The 19481-nt window shown below is 52.1% G+C and overlaps 1 protein-coding gene across 1 annotated transcript in view; it reads left to right on the forward strand.

Moving 5' to 3' along the window:
- Positions 1-19475, forward strand: part of GNAO1 (guanine nucleotide binding protein (G protein), alpha activating activity polypeptide O) — a 128268-nt gene extending 108793 nt beyond the window's left edge. The window contains exons 6-7 of the mRNA XM_014957356.1: positions 17201-17354; positions 19267-19475. Of these exons, the coding sequence (XP_014812842.1) occupies positions 17201-17354; positions 19267-19454 (342 nt within the window). The 3' untranslated portion in view covers positions 19455-19475. The remainder of the gene's footprint in view (positions 1-17200; positions 17355-19266) is intronic.
- Positions 19476-19481: the final 6 nt, after the last annotated feature.

Raw genomic sequence — 19481 nt, forward strand, 5'->3', positions numbered from 1 at the left:
TTCTTCTCTCCTCCCAAAGGCTCTGGGTAGCCCAGGATCTCCTGGACAAAACCTTTGCAGGTCTCTACACGGTTACGCTTTTGACACCACGAGTGGCAGAGAGGAGCTTTGCTCTGGGGCAAACCTGGGGCAGCAAAAACCCCTGCACGTACACACACACACACACACACACACAGCCCCCACACGTACACACACACACAGAGAACATGGGATGGTCCAGCCGAGGGAACATCTTGCCACCGAGACCCAATAAGTCAATGTCTGATTATTACTTTTTCTCAATTTGTATCTGTTCTCCTCGGCCCCCCCCCCCCCCCCCCCCGGGGGTCCATGCGTGGTGGGGAGATGCTGGGTGGTTTCCAGGCTGGCAGCCAAGCCTTATGGTGTATGGCACAGCAAATCGTGCCCGTTTTGTTCCACCCCGGGTCAGATCAGCTGTTTCCTTCATCCACGGAGCCGCTTTTATCTAAAGGAGACGTTCTCAGGACGATGAAAAGGAAAGCCTTAATCCGTAAAGCGCTGGGCTGAGGGATGCTGCCGGCGCCGAATGGAGCGGGAGAGGGCTGAAAGCGCCCGGCTGCCTCCTCCACCTTCCCCCCAATTTCCAAATCTGCTGGGGGTGAGGGACACACACACACACACAGGTTGGTCACCCCCAAAAGCCCAGCCGGCAGCGGTGGGCCTTGCTCTCTCTTAGCATCTCCGCGGCGGTCGCTGTAACCTCTCCGGGTTCGGGGAGCGCTGTCCCGAGGAGATGCCGCCGGGAAAGGCCGAGGAGCCGGCTCCCCATGCTCCTTGCCTTTGATAACCCCCCATCCCCTTTCCCCGGGGGACCCGGTTCTCCTCCCCCCCCGGGGTTGTGCTTCGTCCTCTCGGCGCCTGCCCTCTGCGCTGCCCGGCCCCCGGCTGGAGAGACGGCCACCGCCTCGGCCCCGCGCCCCAAACGTCGCCCGCCTCGGCGCCTCCACAACACCACAAGCTTTTCCTCGCCCGGCTGGCCTTAACAAAGGCCAAACAAAGGCCAAAAAATGAGCATTTGAGAGACCAACCCAATTCGGCAGGTATGAAGCTTCTCTTGAACCGAGAAAAAAAAAAAAAATAAAAAAAAAAATTATTAAATTAAAAAGCCGAGTTGAGAGTTGAAAGCAGCAGGGAACATGACACTTGGTTGACTTTGCCGTGAGCTCTTTCCACCACCATAAAACCATGTGGGGGGACTCTGCGACTCTCTAACTGGTTTGAATGTTTTTTCCACTCCTCTTATCTCTCCTTTTCCCGTCTTGTTTCTTTTTCTTTTTTTTTTTTTGCATGACCTATAACCAAACTTCTCACGTATGGCTCTTCTGCTGGCAAGGAGCTAATGTTCTTCTAGAGGCATGAGCTAACATTGGTGGTAGCTGCCTGACTTCTAGTCTGGTTGTTCTTAGATGCCCTTCCTTATTTTCCCTTTTTATACTATTTTCCTCTTCCATTGTCACCATTTTTTCCTCTCTGCCAGACGCTTTCTGTTGAGCCATCTTCCAAGAGAACTAAAAAAAAAAAAAAGGAAAAAAATTTAAAAAATTAAAAGCCCAACAACAGACGACACCACTAAACAAAATAACAAAAACCAGGCAAAGCTCACGGCAAGGTCATTTCCAAAATTATGTCACCTTGATGTCTGCTTCCAACTCTGGATTAATTCAAGGATCTACCAGTCCTTGGTTAATGTATCCAACCAGTCGTGTGCCGCACACACTTGAGAAAGTAAAGAAAAAAAAATAAAATTAAAAGAATTAATGGAAACGTTTCAGAAAATCTGCATGAGCTACACCGACACATGAATCTGATCAAAGGGCAAAAGTAACTCCCCATCCATGCATGGTGCATGACGATTTCTGTGAGCTGGGGTCCTGTAAATTATATGCTATGCAAAATCAGAACAGCTCTGCATAGTCAAATGCCCTGAGGTCACTAACTGTATGTCAAGTGTTATAGGGACTGCATCTGTGTATGTATACGTTCAGCTGTATGTATACATAAATTTATTATGTATATTGTAGCTTTTATTTATTTTTTTTTGTGTTTTCCTCATTAATTTAGTTGTTTTTAGATTTCCCTACATGTTGAACGTCCCCGAGTCGCTGCCTGTGGCCTGATGCCATCTCTCCTTTCTGTTGCAGAACCGCATGCACGAGTCACTGAAGCTTTTTGACAGCATCTGCAACAACAAGTGGTTCACAGACACGTCTATCATCCTCTTTCTAAACAAGAAGGACATATTTGAGGAGAAAATTAAGAAATCCCCCCTGACTATCTGCTTTCCTGAGTATACAGGTAATGAGGAGGCAGGGATGCGTAGCCCAGGGATGATGGAGCGATGCTGGGGGGCGTCGCAGGCAGTGGGGCTAAAGACGCATAGCTAGAGCTCTCATCCCAGCAAGTTTCATGTCAGTAAATGCCCTAGGATCACCCCCACCGTGTCTAGTGGTCCACGTAAAACCTGAGGATGACTTCAACCCAAGTTCTTCGCAGGCGCGGGGCCATCAGCACCGAGCAGGGAGGTTGATCCAAGCCAACACCCCACAGGAGATGGGCTGGTGGCATGTTCCCCAACCCGTGTCCTGGTTCCCGGCGTGGCTGGGGAACATCACCCCTCCTGCGGGTCTCTCGAAAAGACACAGGGAGCTTAACCGTCACAAATGGGTGATTGGTCCCCGAGAGACCAACGCACGGGGTTTGTCAGGCTGTCCTCAGCTGGGTTCCAGGCTTTGCTCTTTCATAACCCATCACGTTCCTCCTGCGGGTCCTGGTTGGCCACAACAAGGATCTCTCTGCGCTTCCTGGGCCGCTATTCCCTGCCAGGCACCGAGGGGCTGCAGGATTTCACTGAATTTCACTGAATTTTTAGAGTTGGAAGGAACCATAGAGATCATCCAGTCCAACTCCCCTGCTGAAGCAGGATTGCCTAGAGCTTGTCAGAGCATGTTACTCAGGAGCATCCAGGTGGGTCTTGAAAATCTCCAGAGATGGGGACTCCACACCCTCCCTGGGCAGCCTCTTCCAGGGCTCTGCCACCCTCACTGTGAAGAAGTTTTTCCTCATATTTGAGTGGAACTTCCCATGGTCCAGCTTGTGCCCATTGCCCCTCGTCCTCTCACTGGGAACCGCTGAAAAGAGTGTGGCTCCCTCCTCCTTCAACCCACCCTTGAGGTACTTATAGGTATTGATAAGGTCTCCCCTCAGCCTTCTCTTCTCCAGACTAAAGAGTCCCAGCTCTCTCAGTCTCTCCTCATAAGGGAGATGCTCCAATCCTTGAATCATCTTCGTCGCCCTTTGCTGGACTCTGTCCAGTAGCTCCTTGTCCCTCTTCAACTGGGGAGCCCAGAACTGGACGTAGTATTCCAGTTGTGGCCTCCCCAGTGCAGAGTAGAGGGGGAGAATGACCTCCCTCGATCTACTAGCCATGTTCTTCCCTATGCAGCCCAGGAGCAAGCCCTCCAGTGTGCAGACAGCAGGTCCCACAGCTCAGGCTGGGAACTTTTATCACGTCAGTTTAGGAGGTGCCTAGTTTTTGCTCTCAGGTTGGCTGAAATCAAGCATCTGGACGTGGAAACGCTTCCAGTTAAATGCAGGTAGAAAACAAGGTGCTTTGTCTTCTCGTGCACTGGTCACCCACACCTCATAGACAGAGGAGAGCCACAGCAAGAAGAGCACGGCATGGGAGAAGCCCTCCCTTCTGCTGGCTGCCTGTCATCTGACCTGCTAATGATGAGAATCCATCACCCATGCGAAGGCTGCAGCTGCATCTCGCCAGCTTCCACAAACCCTCATTACCATTCCGAGACAGCACAAAAATAAACTTTTATCGTCATGAATTATTCAAGCTCACCGGAGACATCCAGATGAATCAAGCCGACAGGCAGAGGAGCAGATCTCCTCGTCGGGAAACATAGTTGTGAACCGGGAGTACCAAGAGTGTCACATTTCTGGGCAGGCCAACAAATTATTAACCAGAGCTTCCTATCTCGGAGTACTTGATTTTTCACTGTGAATAGGGAAAGGAGATCCATCATCGCTGCTTTGGGCTGAACGGTCTGTGACCATGGAGCTGAGAGATTCCGTCTGAATTCAGAAGAACATCTGCAGGCTTCCTCTCCGGGCGAGGGCTGGGTGTTTGTCACTATCAACACATTTCAGCCATCGACTCAACTGTTTGGTCCAGGCAGGACCAACACGTTCCTGACCGTGTTTGTCTAAAAAAAGGTCTAATCGCGGAAATTTCACCGGCTGTACAGTTGAAAGCTCACTATGGTGCCAACCCCAAATTGCGATGGTGGCAAATTAGATTGCTGCTTGCCATCTCTTGGATGGCTTGTGGAGCAGCTCACCACCATCCTCTTTATAGCAGCGTCTCTATATGCCGGAACATTTTTATCTTGCCATCTTTCTTTTTCCCTTTTCTCCAGGGAGCAAACCTGCACCTTTCACTCCTTCCTGATGGCATTTTGCGGACCTGGTTTTGTGGATCTTCACTGAGGTCTCCCGGTAACCCCACTCTGAAATAACATCCTTAACATATCCCTGATGGCAGAGGGACTGCAACAGGAAGGGATGTCGGTTTAGATATAACTTGTCCTTCCCAAACTGTCCCAGACCGAGAGAGGAGTCCAACCCTCCTACAGACGTAGCTGAGCTCTTAGCTGACTATCTAGAGGAAAGCAAATATAGCTTGTTTCTGGAGCAGTCCAGCCCCAGGAGAAGCAAACCAGTCCTCCCCATCCCTCAGAAGACCCCAACGATGCCATAAATTCCTTCAAGGTGCTTTTCTGGAAGCTGAGAGCTATCACAAAGCCAGGGACCCTCCCCACAGGGCTCTCTTCTCTCTCGTGCCATCGGAGAGGGCTGGAAGTCCTTCTGCTGACCATCAGAAGTGAAGAACACCTCACCCCAAGGCATTCAGCACTGCCATTAAAAGTTGGCAGTTAGCTCCTGCTAGCATTAAGCCGGACTTTAGACCCAAGCAGACATTTAAATCAACCTTTGAGGGATACGAAGCTACGTTACCTTTTGAGAAGAATTTTCCCAGAGTTTTTCATCCATATCAAAGAATCATAGAATAGTTTGGGTTGGAAGGGACCTTTAAAGGTTATCTAGTCAACCCCCGTTGCAATAAGCAGGAACATCTTAAATTACATCAGGATGCTCAGATCCTCACCTAACCTGACTTTGAATGTTTCCAGGGATAGGGCACCTACCATCTTGCTGGGTAGCCTCTTCTGGTGTTTCACCACACCTGCTTTGCTCGCCCCTGCTTTGCTGGCCACGGCTCAGGGGATGAAGCCCTCTTGGCCTCGTGAAAAAAAAAAAAAAAAAAAAAAAAAAAGCAGTGTTATTAGAAAGTTGCCCTGAAGTTAAAAAGCATGACTTGGTGAAAGCCTACAAATCAATCCCAGCGGACTTTCAACGTCACAAGCCCGTTCCACAAAATGCTTTTAATAAAATGAAGCTTCTGATGGCCATTAGTTCTGCTGGCAGAGAATTATTAGAAGACAGCATCCACAAATTTGCTGGCCGTATGCTGGAGCACTGACTTCCCCTTAATTCACTCATGCTTTTAGCTAATCCACAATACTTAGCGAGGCAACAGCAGAATCCAGGGCGTGTTTTAAACCAAACTGGTGCTAGTGACTCCGTGCTCTCCCAGAAGGAATCCAGCATCTAAATCCTCATGCCTTTGAACCATCAAGTTCCCTTTCATAAAATACCCTCCTGGTGTTGCACAGCACGTGGATCTCTTCCCAGACTCTTTACAGAGATCTTCATTCAAGAAACTGCACCCAGAAAACAATTTCCTTGTCTGTCTTCAACCATATTCTCAAGTCTGATGGTCTTCATGGGTTTGTGTCTTCCACTAGCAACACACATATGCTCATGAGTGCAAGTCATTTCCCAGATCAGCTGCCTTCGGCCACAGCAAATCTCAAGCCCCCGTGAGCTTCTCTCCAGCAGATAACAGCATTTCCCACCAGTAGAGCATCAAGAGAGCTCTACCAACATAAAGCCTTCCAGGCCAGCCAGAGAAACTGGGGCTATCAGACCCGGGCAGGAGCTGTGTGTGTGAGTGGAGATCCAAGAGAGCTCTACCAACATAAAGCCTTCCAGGCCAGCCAGAGAAACTGGGGCTATCAGACCCGGGCAGGAGCTGTGTGTGTGAGCGATGCCAAGGCTTCCCACCTGAGAAAGGGTCTGCTCTTCTGCACGGCTGCTAATGAGGTTTTTTAAACTCAAAACCCAATGGTTAATAAGGTTTGGCACAGACATCTCTGGGTGTCCAAACAAGAACCTCCTCATTGCGCAATTTTAGCCGCAGCTCTAGCAGCAGGTGCGATGATCCTAAGCTCTTAAAGAGGGACACATTTTGTATTAGCTTTTTTTTTTGTATTTTCTTTGAGAAACCCCCACAGGCTGGATCTTTTCATCTCCTTTTCTCTTAGTGATTCAGGGAAAGGAGGGCACGGCTACCAATACTGCCCTCAATTCGTGGACGTTTTAGCTCCTCTTTTCCATCAAAAGCTGAAAATTCAATCAAAAAACCTAAAAAAGGGGAAAAAAAAGCTGAGCCTTTGCACCAGGTCAAGCACTTTCTGCATTCCTGCCAGGTTTTTTCTCTTTTTATTTGTCAGTATTACGTGGAATTTCTTCTGGCTTTCCCATCCTAGCCTGCTTAGCACTCGGTTCCCTCTTCAATTTCATCTTTACAGACTATAAACAGAATGAATTTTTCACTGAATTTCCTGAATTTTTTAGAGTTGGAAGGGACCACAGAGATCATCTAGTCCAACTCCCCTGCTGAAGCAGGAGAATGAAAACACAGCTGAGCTGACAGCCGCAGAGCATCTCCTCCCTTGGGGCAGTCCTGGCTGGTGGTAGTGCCCATCCCTGGGATGGAGATGGGGCGACTGGGCTGCAGCAGCCCCCGACGAGCTCCCCACGAGGGATTCAGGGTTACAAGAGGGCTGGTTTTATTTAACCCACTCTTTTGGTTTGTTTTTTTTCCCCTGTCATCTCCGGCTCTCTTATAGGCCCCAGCTCTTTCACGGAGGCGGTGGCGTACATCCAGGCTCAGTACGAGAGCAAGAACAAGTCCCCCAACAAGGAGATCTACACGCACATCACCTGCGCCACCGACACCAACAACATCCAGTTCGTCTTCGACGCCGTCACGGACGTCATCATCGCCAACAACCTGCGGGGATGTGGACTCTACTAAAGCCCTCTCCTCCCCTCCTCACCCTCCGGTCCCGCGGACAGGTCCTCTCTCCCTCTCCCTCCCTCTCTCTCTTTTCTATTTCCTCCTCAGAAGACGATGAGGAAGAAATGCGTAAAATCCCTCCTCCTGGCCCAGAAAACTTTGCAGCAAGTTCTGCTTTCCCCAGCCCCCCCTTTTTTGGTTTATTTTTTGGGTTTATTTTTGGTTCATTCCCTCGCTGCCTGGTTCTACTCCTCCGTTCCAATTCGCAGCGCTGCAGAGGGAGCTAACGCCTTTCCCACAAAGTGCATTTCAGCTGCCAAAAGACAAAAATACTTCAGTTTTAAAAAAAGAAAAAAAAAATCAAAGCCTTAAAATACTGGTCAGCACAGTGTAGTTTGGAACCAAAACTTTTTTTTTTTTTTTCTCCTTGAAACTAAGGGATATTTTTAATTCTCCTGGTTATTTATCTTTTTTTTTAAAAAAAAAAACAAACAAACCAACAACAAACACTATTCCTTCAGGAAGTGCTAGATACAACATGATCATTTTGAGGCTCCAGTTCCTACCCCAAAGCCGGAGGGGCCGGTGTTGGACGCAGCTACCACAGCTTGGATTTGTATATTCTCCTTTATTTTCTAGACAGCTATTTGAACAAGTGAAACAGCCATATCGAGTTCTGCTGGTGTCTGAGTAAGAGGGACACAGTAACAAAACCTACTAAGCCTTGGTCTAAAAACGTTCGTTGCCAGTAACAGTTTTACCTCAAGTTTTTCAAAATTAATGTTAAAAGATGTCTAGTGGTTTCAGTAGTGCGTTTCTGATGCTGGATGCCACGGAGCTGCTGGGTTTGGACCCCTGGACTGTAGGCAGCAAGGATGCCCCCGGGGATGGTGTCCCAGTGGGGACCCTGCACTCGAGGACCTCCTGGTGAGGATGCCACCCTTCCCAAAGCACCTCCCAGCCTCCCCATTTCAGCACGACCGATGCTCCTGTGGCATCTCTTTCCAAATTTGGCCCTAAAACGCTGGGGTGCACCCAAAAAATCTCTAGCCTTGGCTTCTTGTCGGCAGGGTTTGACCTTGCAAGTACCTGGAGTGCAGAGAGGTGCTTTGGGAAACACCACCATGCTTGGGTGACAGCAGGGTGTGCGGGAGCCTCACAGCTCTTCGTCGCACCTCGGGCATCTGAATACCCTTGAGAAGCCCAGCCTTGCACTCTGAGCCTCCTTGGCCGAGCAGAAGCAGTAGCTTGCCTGTGTCATCTCCTGGTGGGCGCCCAAGAGAGACAGCTCCAGGTTTGGTGTCTCCAGCCAGGGCATCTCTTTACTGGTACCTAAAGTGAGAAGGGATGGTTTATACTGGCCATGTAGCAGCAAGGGAGGGCTGAGGGAGCTGATTTGAGCCAAATGATGGACAGAAAAGTGCAAGGAAGAGAGGGGAGGTGTGGGAAGGGCAAGGTAGCACCCAGCACAGCAGGTCATGGGGGCAGAGAGGGGAGGACAAACGCAGCTGGGCTGGGGCACACGTGGCCATCTCCAGCTGCCCTCACCCAGAGCTCTAGGTGCTGTTGGGCTGAAGGCAGAGGGGAGCATGAGAGGTGGGGCGTCACCTCTGGGAACGTGGTGGGACCCTTAGAAGTCCACCCTGAAAGCTTGTTTGGTGCCTGGGAGAGGCAGCCACCTCTGAGGTCCCATCGGCATGGCATCTGGGAACGGGGAGGCACCACTGATCCCTGCCTCACCAAGAAGCCCGTGATCCTGGAAAACAATGAGTCTTTCCAGGCAAGCTACAAGTTGTCCTCTCTTGGGACCCCAGGTGTCTTTCAGGTCTCAGGAGGCCTGAGTTTTGTCCGGTGCCATGCCTGAGAGGGACAATATCTCTTTCCTCGCTGTGCCCATGTGGGAGAGATGGTGTGAGGGCAGCCCCAAGGCAAGGGGAGGCAGGGAAAGGAGCAGGTGGGGTGGCATGGGATGGAGAGGAGGTTTGGGACAGAAGTTTCAGAAGGGAGATGAGGCAGGTTGAGGCAGTGGGGAGGACGGGAAGAAGAAGGCACCTGGGAGGTGGAGGAGAGTCCCCATGGGAGGTTGTGCTCTGCTGGGACAGTGTTTGTGGGACATCCACAACAAAACCCCGGCCGGGGATGCGAGTGGGAGCACGGTGGGGCAAACAGGAGGGGAACAAGGTGGCTCTCACCCATCTGACCATCTCTCAGCCCAGCTTGGCTGCCACCCCTAGATAGTGTTAAATTACCAATCCGTAATTAGTGCTGCGCAGTGCCCACTGCTGCTCTCTGGACACTAACAGCAGTAACACCGGGTCTCTGCCCCCCCTGCAGGGACCACCCTCTTTTCCCTTCACCCTCTCAGCCTTAAAATGCCTCTGGCAGCATCCCAGGAGGAGTTGCCTGGCCGGCAAAGCCAGGAGCCCCTCTCTGCTCCTCTCACCACATCCCACCCCCACCTCTTGTTTTCCCCACGTCCCAGCCCCTCTCCCAGCTCCATTTAACGCCGGCGCACTCCCCCCTACACCCCTAAACCAAAGCAACACTGACCACGGTGCCTGGGCATTTAATTGTAGTCGGGTTTAGCTGAGGATTTTCCAAGTCATCGGGAAGGATTTTCCAAGTTATCGGGAGAAAAGATCTCTGGTGGGGAGCCCATGCCCAGTTCTCTGGTTCCTGGGAAGGGACCAAGCCGCGCTGCGCCCCGTGTGCGTGTTGGAGCTGTAGTCCCTGGAGACAGGGACAGGGAATTAGTTGGTGGGATGCAGAGGGACGGGGATGCTCAGGAGACAGGGAGTTAGTGGGATGCAGAGGGACGGGGATGCTCGGGGGACAGGGAATTAGTGGGATGCAGAGGGATGGGGATGCTCAGGAGACAGGGAATTAGTGGGACGCAGAGGGATGGGGATGCTCAGGAGACAGGGAATTAGTGGGATGCAGAGGGAAAGGGATGCTCAGGGGACAGGGAATTAGCTGGTGGGATGCAGAGGGACAGGGGTGCTCGGGGGACAGGGAATTAGTGGGACGCAGAGGGACAGGGATGCTCCTAGAGCTTGTCCCGTGCAGGTGACCACGTCCCACCAGTATCACCTAGCATTTAAATGTGCGTCGAGTGTCAAAGTAAGGGGTGAAAAGCTGAGTTTTGGTTACATTTGGTACATAAAGTGTACGTAACGACTGGACCCAGGGTGAAGCACCAGAGCTGTGCGTGGGCAGCGAGGCAGGTCTCAGTTAAGCTGTTTCAGAAGGTTTTGATCAGCAGCACTAGAAATTTGGAGGTTTTCTGTTCCCTCACCCAGCCCTTTGCTGTGGGTGACATTTTATCCGAGCGAATAAGTAAGAGAAGTTGTTCCCAGTGAAGGCAGCACCAAGCCAAGGCTTCAGGGCTTCCCAGCGTAAAGTGCACGGGAATATTTTGGTAAAAACAATTTAAATTAGCCCAACCCCAAACTCTAGCAAATGCAGCCGAGTCTCCGGTGCCGGCTGGGTGTGTTTGTGCCACATTCCGGGCTGGATTCAGGATTCAGGCAACCCGTGCCCAGCCGTGCTGGCAAATCCCCCTCCTGCCTTCCCCGGCACGGTGGGGATAACCCACGGCCGGTGCTCCACAGGGAGAAAAGGGAGAAAAAGAGAGGGGAATGTTGACACACGGAGCCTTTTCTTTCATTTTCTTTGGCGCATTGTACGTCTAAAGCTGCTGCTGGTGACATCCCCTCCCTCCTACGAGTGTCGTGAGGATTCGCTGACAAAGGCTGGGGCAGGCGTGTGGAAGATGAAACGTTTCCAGTGTTAAAACACCTCTGTTCCTCCCGCCTGGTGGCCGGGGACACACTTTTGTCCCCAGCATCACGCCTGCCAAAGCATCGCTCTCCGATGGCTTTCCGCACCCTCCCCAGCCCTTTCGGAGGGATGTGCCTTCCGCAGGAGAGCTTTTGCCTGGTGGTTTTTTTTTTTCTAAACACCAGCCTTGGAAAGAAAGCCTTGAAAAGCCTCGCTGGCTTTCCAAAGCCCTTTTCTGAGCGGCCCCCCTCGTGCTTTGCCGTCGCAACGCTCCGAATCCCCACCCTGGAGGGGGAGACCCTGAGCTGGATTGAATTTGCAAGGAGGGGGAGCATTGCGACAGGCAGAGATGGAGCAGAAATCCTCCTGGGACTTGGCACGGGGTCGGGGGGGGACAGGTTTTAAAAGCACAACAATTCACCGAGTCAAAACAGCTGTATTTGTGTCCACCCCAGCCGCCCTGCGAAGCTAAGTAAGGTGAGAATTGGCCAATGACACCCTTTTTGGGGATGCAGGAGGTTTTATGGACTCGGGTCGCTCGTCCAGCAGCAGCATCCGAGGGGCATCGTGTCTAAAGCAGCGTTGATGAGCTTCAGGCAGCGGCAAAAAGAAAATAAGGAAGCCTCCCCCTGGCCCCGACTTGCTCCATCAGCAATGGGAGGGCTGGGTGTGTGGAGCCGTGAGACCCAAAAAATGCAAAATAGCTCCTTTAATTTTAATGCAACAGAGAAACCCAGAGAAGGAAAGCCTGGCTGTAGGTGAGGCTGCAGGGTTGCGCTGCCGGGCACCGTGCTCCTTGGGAGGACACAGTAGCCAGGCTCATTAGGAGAACTAGCAATAAACAGGCGCTGGGAAAGCATTGAAATACATTGAAATACCTTAAAATGCAGCCACAGACTCCAAAGGCCGTTGGTTTTGGGTTTGTTTGCTTTTTGTTTTTTTTTTCCTTTAGCAAATAAGAGTTGACACTCTGGTTTGTACATACGGCCGGAGGAGCCCAGCCGAGCGGCCGCGGGGCCATCTGCTCCCTCCGTCTGCTGCCCCCGCCGGGGCCAGCCGGCTCCCCACCGCCCCAAAATTCTCCCAACCACATCTCTCTCAGGAGTTTTTGTACGAGAATTCACTTCTTGCCTCCAGCCAGCTCGCCTGGCCCTCTGCGGAGGGGAGAGCATCCTTCAGGGGAAGGGCTGCCGTGCCTCCCCGGTAGATGGGATTTTGTTTTACAGGGCACTAAAAGTATTAATGAGAGGAACCTATACCGTAACGTACATTAAAATGGATCTGGTGGTTTTAATCCATCGTGGCACCAGCCCAGGGCTTGGCTGCAAGGGAACAGGCTTTGTTCTGGGGCCAAGGAACGCCATCTCCAAGAGGTCAGGATGGGGCATGGATGATGTCGTTTCTCCAGAACATCCTGGTGTCAGCCCCGGGGGACTGTGCAGTCGATGCTGTAAAAGGGACCAGCGCCCTGCACTGTTGGTTAGCCTGTGCCACGTGTCCCACTATTTTGTGGCCCAAAAAAACCCCAAAAAAACCACCTCCTTGGAGGCAGGGAGAGCTGTTGAGTTCCTGGGAACAAGGCTGACCGTTTGCCAAGTCCACGATAGAGAAGCTTTAGTACTAGTGTGTTTGTGTCTTTGTCACGGGCCAGGTTTGTCTTCAGGCTTATGGCCGAAACAAAAAACCCCGCAGCCATTTCCAAGGAGACTCAAACCACTCCTTTTAACCGTTTGACGCCGCCGGACGCATTGAGGGCAGGAGAGATGGTGCCGCGGAGCATCATCCTGAGCCACCCCCAACCAGCACACGCTGGCACCCCCCGGGCATGACTGAGAGGGAAAGCAGAGCCGTGGTCCAGGTGGCACAAAGGAGGGGACCAGGGTCTTGCCTCTGCCTCCCCCGGGGCAGGGGGGGGGAAGAGCAGCCAGAAACGCTCATCCCCAAGCGCCCCGGGACTTGAGCGCGCATTGTCATTTCTGAGCCTCTGAGATGACACGAGGTAATTGATGCTGACAGATATAGGGGCCTGACCTATATAGGACGTAAGGCTGAGATCATGGGGATGGAAAGGGACTTCTCACAGGACCCCTCGTGTCCAAACCAGCAGCCTGAGAGCTCTTTATTCCAGCTGCGAAGGCCGGGTAGCGAACACGAGGGTAAGGCCACCCTTAAACGCTGATGTGTTAATAAGAGCAGGAGGACTGAAGCCTCCCGGCTGGCAGGAGAGGGGAGGGAGCCAGGTTGGGAGACAGGACAAGACCATCTCCATCTCCCAGAGAGAGCATCTCAGTCCTTGGTGGGCGCCGGGGGCAGCGAAGGGGAGATGCAGGGAGGATGCTGGAGCGGCAGGCACTGGGTGCAGTGGGGATGCGAAGGGGAGATGCAGGGAGGATGCTGGAGGGCTGGGAGCCAGCCCCTCGCCCACCCAGCGCCTTGGAAATTCACCTTGAGGCCAAATCCTGACTGTTCCCTAGCACAGGCAAGCATTTCCAGGTCTAAACACCCCCCCTATCACACCAGTAACACCACCATTTTCAGCATTGCCTGAGTCTCACCAGCTTTTCCAGTGCTGGAGCAACCCGGCGGCACGGGGTGAGCGAATACAGTTGTTTAAAGACCAGCCATTAAATAGCCCAGTCCCTCATTTAACATCCTCAGTCCTATTCCTTCCTTCCCCCCCCACCTCTGCTTCCCTTTTCCCCCCCTTTCAGCTCGACAAGGGAACGGTGACCATCACCCCGCCTCTGGGCTCCCCGCTCCCCACCGCCTTTCTTCCCGAAGGATCGCCGGAGGCCGCCACCACCATTTTCCTTTTCCCGCTGAAAATCGTTTTTCTCCTGCATGTTTGATGGCCCAAACTGTATTAACTGTAATTTTGTACGAAGAGTGACTGTCCGTTGGTTTAATAGAGCGTTTAGTTATTGTAATAATTTATTGGCTGTCCGTAATGTATTTATTAGTCACAAAATGTTAATAAAGTGCCAGCTCTTTTCTAGCGTGAGAGGGTTTTTATTGTGTCTCCCTTCGAGGGTTTTTATTGTGTCTCCCAGCTTCTCGGGCCCGTTATTCACCCTATGCCTGCTCCATGCACACGCGTGTGTAACACACGCTCACGATGTCGGTCACCTGCCACAGCCTCATTCTCCTGGAAATAAGGAATTTGAAAAGGATATCACTAAAAAGTATCCAATTTTCTGTAAGTATTCGATGGGAATTATTTAATTTTTTTTTTGCCTTTTAAGTACAACATCTTGACACTGGGTTTTTTTTTGTTCCTCGACTTCTTGAAATCACTCTTCCCCTCGCCCTGAAGTCCCTCATGCCCATGTATCCGTCTGTCTGTCTGCATCCAGCTGCCCTTTGGGACACTGGCCAGTCCCTCCTGCCCCATGGCTTCCTCCAGTATCTATTACAAATCAGGAGCTTTGAATTTCTTTGCCGCCTTCTCTTCACGCCAGCCTTGGGAGCAAAGAGGCAAAAAGGATCATTTCTGGGTCAATTCAGTAAATGGCTCTTTTCCCCCCCCCCTCTCAGTACCACGGAACCTGCAGCACCCCTCCTTCCCTTTAAAGCAACCCTTGGGCCAGTCTGCTCTTTTTACCTTTGAACCAAAGATCTTCCATTATTTGGGACGCAAAGAACTTGAAGAAACCAAGAGGAATTTCTCCATAAACCTCAGCAAAGGAAAACTGACCGTTATTCCCATTGACTTCAACGGTTTTCAGGGATGTCACTACAGCTGGACCCATCCTCAGACACGTATCTCCACACAGCCCATCCTGTGGGTCAGACAGAATTATGGGCCAACTCTGAGAAGAACTGAGGGCTGAGAGGAAAAGGATTTTTTTTTCTTTGTATATTTTTATTGGGGATTTTTAAAAAATGTCCTCTGGGGTGCCTGGGGCTCAGAAGTCGCCAGGGTTATCGTTCTTGTGCTTGGGATTTTCGCTCCCCCAGGTGCTTGCTTTGTTTCAGCTGCTCTACCACCATCAGTCCTTTATTTAAATATTTTATATTTATATATATATGGGCAACAAAGGGGAAAAAAACCCAAACACCCAGATACTTCCCATGGAAATCTCAAGACCTAACATTTTAGCAGCAGCCGCAAGTCAAGAAGAGCCACATCCTTTTGTGGTGGTTTCTGTTTTCCCCATGAATAAGACAGGATTTTGAGGGGGTTTTTTTGGTTGGTTTTTTGTGTGTTTTTTTTTAAAAGAAGATAAGGATCAAATGATGCCGAAGCTTTGTGAAGCGACTGCCTGGCATCCCTAGCTGCTCTTTGTCAAGGAAGCGCCACCGCAATCTGAAAAGCCTTTCAAGATGGAATCCGACATCTGCTAAATTTTGCATGCAAGGCTACAGCTGAAGTGTAGCTAATAAAATGACTCACTAATAAAACATTCATGGAAAACTCCAAAATGTGTAATTGGGTCATCATTCCATGAGGAGACACGTGTGTTCTCACGAATCTGCGGCGAGTCCAAACCCCCCCCACACACACACCTTTGCTGGACCTCCCAAAAAAAGGGGGTTCTGGGTGGGCTGTTTGCTGCTGGTGGGGGTTCCCAACGGCTGCCCAACACCTTTGCTGCCCCAAGAACCTCTCTGCTGCTCTCAACATCACGCACGGCTTGACCAAACAGCCTGGTGTCCCCATGCAGGGGGCAGCTGGGACTCGGGGAAGGGCTCAGCCCCAAGAGGGTGTTGCAGAGATGGTTGGGCAGCAGCTTTGGACTCCACCAAGTCCCTTGCACCAGAATCTTTGCCCGTTGGAGTAATCAACTAGGTGGGTATCGGCAGCAGAAGAAGTCCACAGGCTGCCTCGAAAGCTGGCAGCAGGGAACGGCTTTCGGGTTATTCTCAGAGCAAGTTAATGATGGAGAGAAGTTCTTGAGAGCTTCTAGGGAGCCCTATCGGTCCTGCCCAGCTTCACACTAACAGCCTGCCCGCATGGACACCCACAACCGCCAGACTGAAGCACTAACACCCTCTGCTCGATGGTGCCCTACCACGGCTGATCCAGCAAAGGGCAACCTCACCTCCTCCTCCTCTAGAGCAAGTTAATGATGGAGAGAAGTTCTTGAGAGCTTCTAGGGAGCCCTATCGGTCCTGCCCAGCTTCACACTAACGGCGAGCGCATGTGCCTGCCCGCATGGACACCCACAACCGCCAGACTGAAGCACTAACACCCTCTGCTCGATGGTGCCCTACCACGGCTGATCCAGCAAAGGGCAACCTCACCTCCTCCTCCTCTTCCTCCTCCTGTCCTCCTGGCTGTTCTCCACTCCCTTCTGCTAACAGCTTGCATGGCATGGGGGGGGAAACGGCTTTAGGTGGCTTTTGTCCACGTGTAAAAGGGCACTTCACTTAAAAAAAAAAATAAAATTACAGCTTTTTGAGATGTTCATCTCTTCATGCACCTACTAAGGCTCTTCCATGGTAGAGTTTCCCCAGAGTAGTCCCAAGCTGGGAAGGCTCAGGAGAGCTGTGAGAGGCACCTGCAGTGGTTTCCTCCACGCAGAAGCGCTGGGATGTCTTAGCAGCCACCACCATGGGCTTTTCAAAGCTGTGCTGAAGATTTTTTCCCCCATGGGTAGAAGAGCCCAGCTGGGACAGGACCTGTCCCACCGTCTGGCACCAGTCTCAGCACAAATACCCTTCCAGATGGGTCCATAAGACCACCCCAAGATGGCCAGAAGGCCCTCCATCCCAGTCCCCCTGCCCAGTGCCTCCTGGCTGTTGGCTGGTGCTGCCTGTCCATCCCTTATTTTGGCTCTGCAAGCAACTCTTCAGGGGTGCCCAGCCCCCAAGGAGATGCAGGCGGGTCCAGAAAGCTGCAGCCCCCTTCCCCAGCTCCTCAGCTTCTGCAGGTGAGGAGAAAATGAGGGTTTTTTTTTTTTTCTTGCTCTTGGTTGAAGGTTCAGGTGTCCAGCCCTGCTCCAGAGCCTCTGCAGGGAGACAGTGAGGGGGATCAGCTGTGTCCTCCAGCCTGGGAGGAGAGCAACACCCTGTTTCCTCCACCTTTGTAACCATCTCACATTTACCTCTGTCTTACTTTAAAGATTTACTTATTTTTTCCTCTAAGCATTTCAATTCAGAAAAATGTTCTCCTCTCCTCTAACTCTCTCTTTCTCTTTGCCTTTCTCTCTCTCCCCTCTCCTCCCTCCGTGCTCCCCGTTGCAGAACCGCATGCACGAATCTCTCATGCTCTTCGACTCCATCTGTAACAACAAATTCTTCATCGATACCTCCATCATTCTCTTCCTCAACAAGAAAGACCTATTTGCCGAGAAGATCAAGAAATCACCTCTGACCATCTGCTTCCCTGAATACACAGGTACGTGCCAGGGCTGACGTGGTGCTGCCTGGCGTGACCCCCACCACTGGGGCTGGATGGGGGCTGCGTCTCGCCCCAGAGGTGGGCAGGGGGATGGAGGGGACAGGGTGACTTTATTGGGCGGGGGGGACAGGTAAAAGCTCTGCCCACCTTCGAGAGCTGCTGTGCAGCCCCATCACTTTGCTCTTGGGCTGGGGTCGTGTCCCAAAAGCCGTCAGTTCTCACAGCAAAGGGGCACCACAGGCTGGTGGGACAGAGGGATGGCCAAGAGAGATGGTTGAGGTGAATGGAGAGGAGCCGTGGTGGATGTGGCCACGGAGAGCCGGGGGCAAGAAGCCTTGGTGTGAGCTGACCACCCGCCTCTCCAGCCATCCCCTTCACTGGTGGCTCCTGAGAAGGTCCTGCCGGAGGAGCTGACACCCACAGTCCTCCAAGGGTCACCTCCCACCTGCGTCCTCCCAGGAGAGCCTCTGCTCAGGGCACAGCTGGGGAAGGAAAGAGCCCCTTGGCAGCAGAAATCTGTGAAACCACAAAGAAATCACACATTTTTAAGCAAAACCAACATGCCTGGGGGAAAAGAACAAAACACAAGAAAGTGGGGTAAGAATAAATATCCCTTTGGAATTCTCCAAGGAAAAGAACCAACCAGCTCTGACTCAGAGGCTCCAGCGTCCCCACAAATACTTGGATGTCCCTGAGCTACTTCACCCAGAGCACCCCCACCCTGGACACCAGCCCCTGGGGACAAGGGGGTCCCCCACCAAGACAGAGCCCATTCCCCTACGGCACAGGGGCACCAGCATCGCCACTGGAGGTTTTGAGGCTTCTCCACCCTGAAAGCAGCAGGACTTTTCTCCCAGCTGCCTGGTGGGACATCCCAACCTATCTCACACGGAGTTATACGGCACATCCCAGCTACCCCAGGGAGGGGGACAGCCCGGTGGCACCGGGCCACCTCCCCTCTCCTTTGGGCACTCACCTCATTGGGAAGGAGGGGAACCAGTGAGCTGGAAAAGGAAAATAAATCTCCAGATCCCAGCAGCTCTTCCAAAGGCGATTTCAGGGGCGTAATTCAGGCTTTGGAGCTTCCCATGGTGGACCAGGCGCTGCTGTAAGCGGCTTAATACCATAATGCACATTTTTCAGCTCAAAACATCTGGCCCCTCTCCAGCCTGCCTTACAAAAGCAAAGCTCCCCTAGCCCACTGGGCAAGCCAGTAGAAATTAACCCCCCAACCATCCCTCCCCCTGCCTACCTAGCCGGGGGGCCACCAGGCCCCCCGGCCTTTCTCCCCCCACCATGGTCCCTTGGGATGCATCTACTCACCAGTGATGTCTTGCAGTGGTGACACCAGGAGGAGCATCCCTCAGACACAGGCCCAAAGGGGGCTGGAAGGTGCTGCTGCCCTTCTCTGAGGGTGGGATAAAGGGGAGCGGGTGGAGGGGGCAAAGTGGGAACACCTGGGGAGGGAGGAGTCTCCAATGGAGCTCAGGTGCTCTGCGTTTTGGGGGAAAAGAGAGGGAAATGGGGTGGAAGAGGGTTGGTGTAGGGGCAAAGGAGGGAGGTGGGTGGGAAGAGGGGTAATTTGACCTTGCTGAGGGGTGAATTGGGGAAAAAATGGAAAATAGATAGGGTTTTTTTTGATAAATAAAGCAGTTTGCAAGGAGTGAGGAGGGTGATCCCTGGAGGTGTTCAAAAGACAGGTTGATGTAGTGCTGGGAGGTCTGGTTTAGTGATGGTGATGCTTCTTGTTTGTTGTGTGGGTGTCTATTTTTGTCAGTTAGGTTGATGGTTGGACAAGATGATCTTGAAGGTCCCTTCCAACCTAGAAGATCCTGTGATTCTGTGATTGATGGTGCTAATGGCCCCCAACTCTGTGTCGTGTCCCCCCCCTCCCCACCTCTGCCCGCAGGTCCCAACACCTACGAGGACGCGGCCGCCTACATCCAAGCACAATTCGAGAGCAAAAACCGCTCCCCCAACAAGGAGATTTACTGCCACATGACGTGCGCCACGGACACGAACAACATCCAGGTGGTGTTCGACGCCGTCACCGACATCATCATCGCCAACAACCTGCGGGGCTGCGGCTTGTACTGACCCCCCTCCCGCCCCCGACACACACAC

Source organism: Calidris pugnax, unplaced genomic scaffold, assembly GCF_001431845.1.
Source record: "Calidris pugnax isolate Ruff unplaced genomic scaffold, ASM143184v1 scaffold292, whole genome shotgun sequence".
In the NCBI taxonomy this organism is placed as follows: Eukaryota; Metazoa; Chordata; class Aves; order Charadriiformes; family Scolopacidae; genus Calidris; species Calidris pugnax.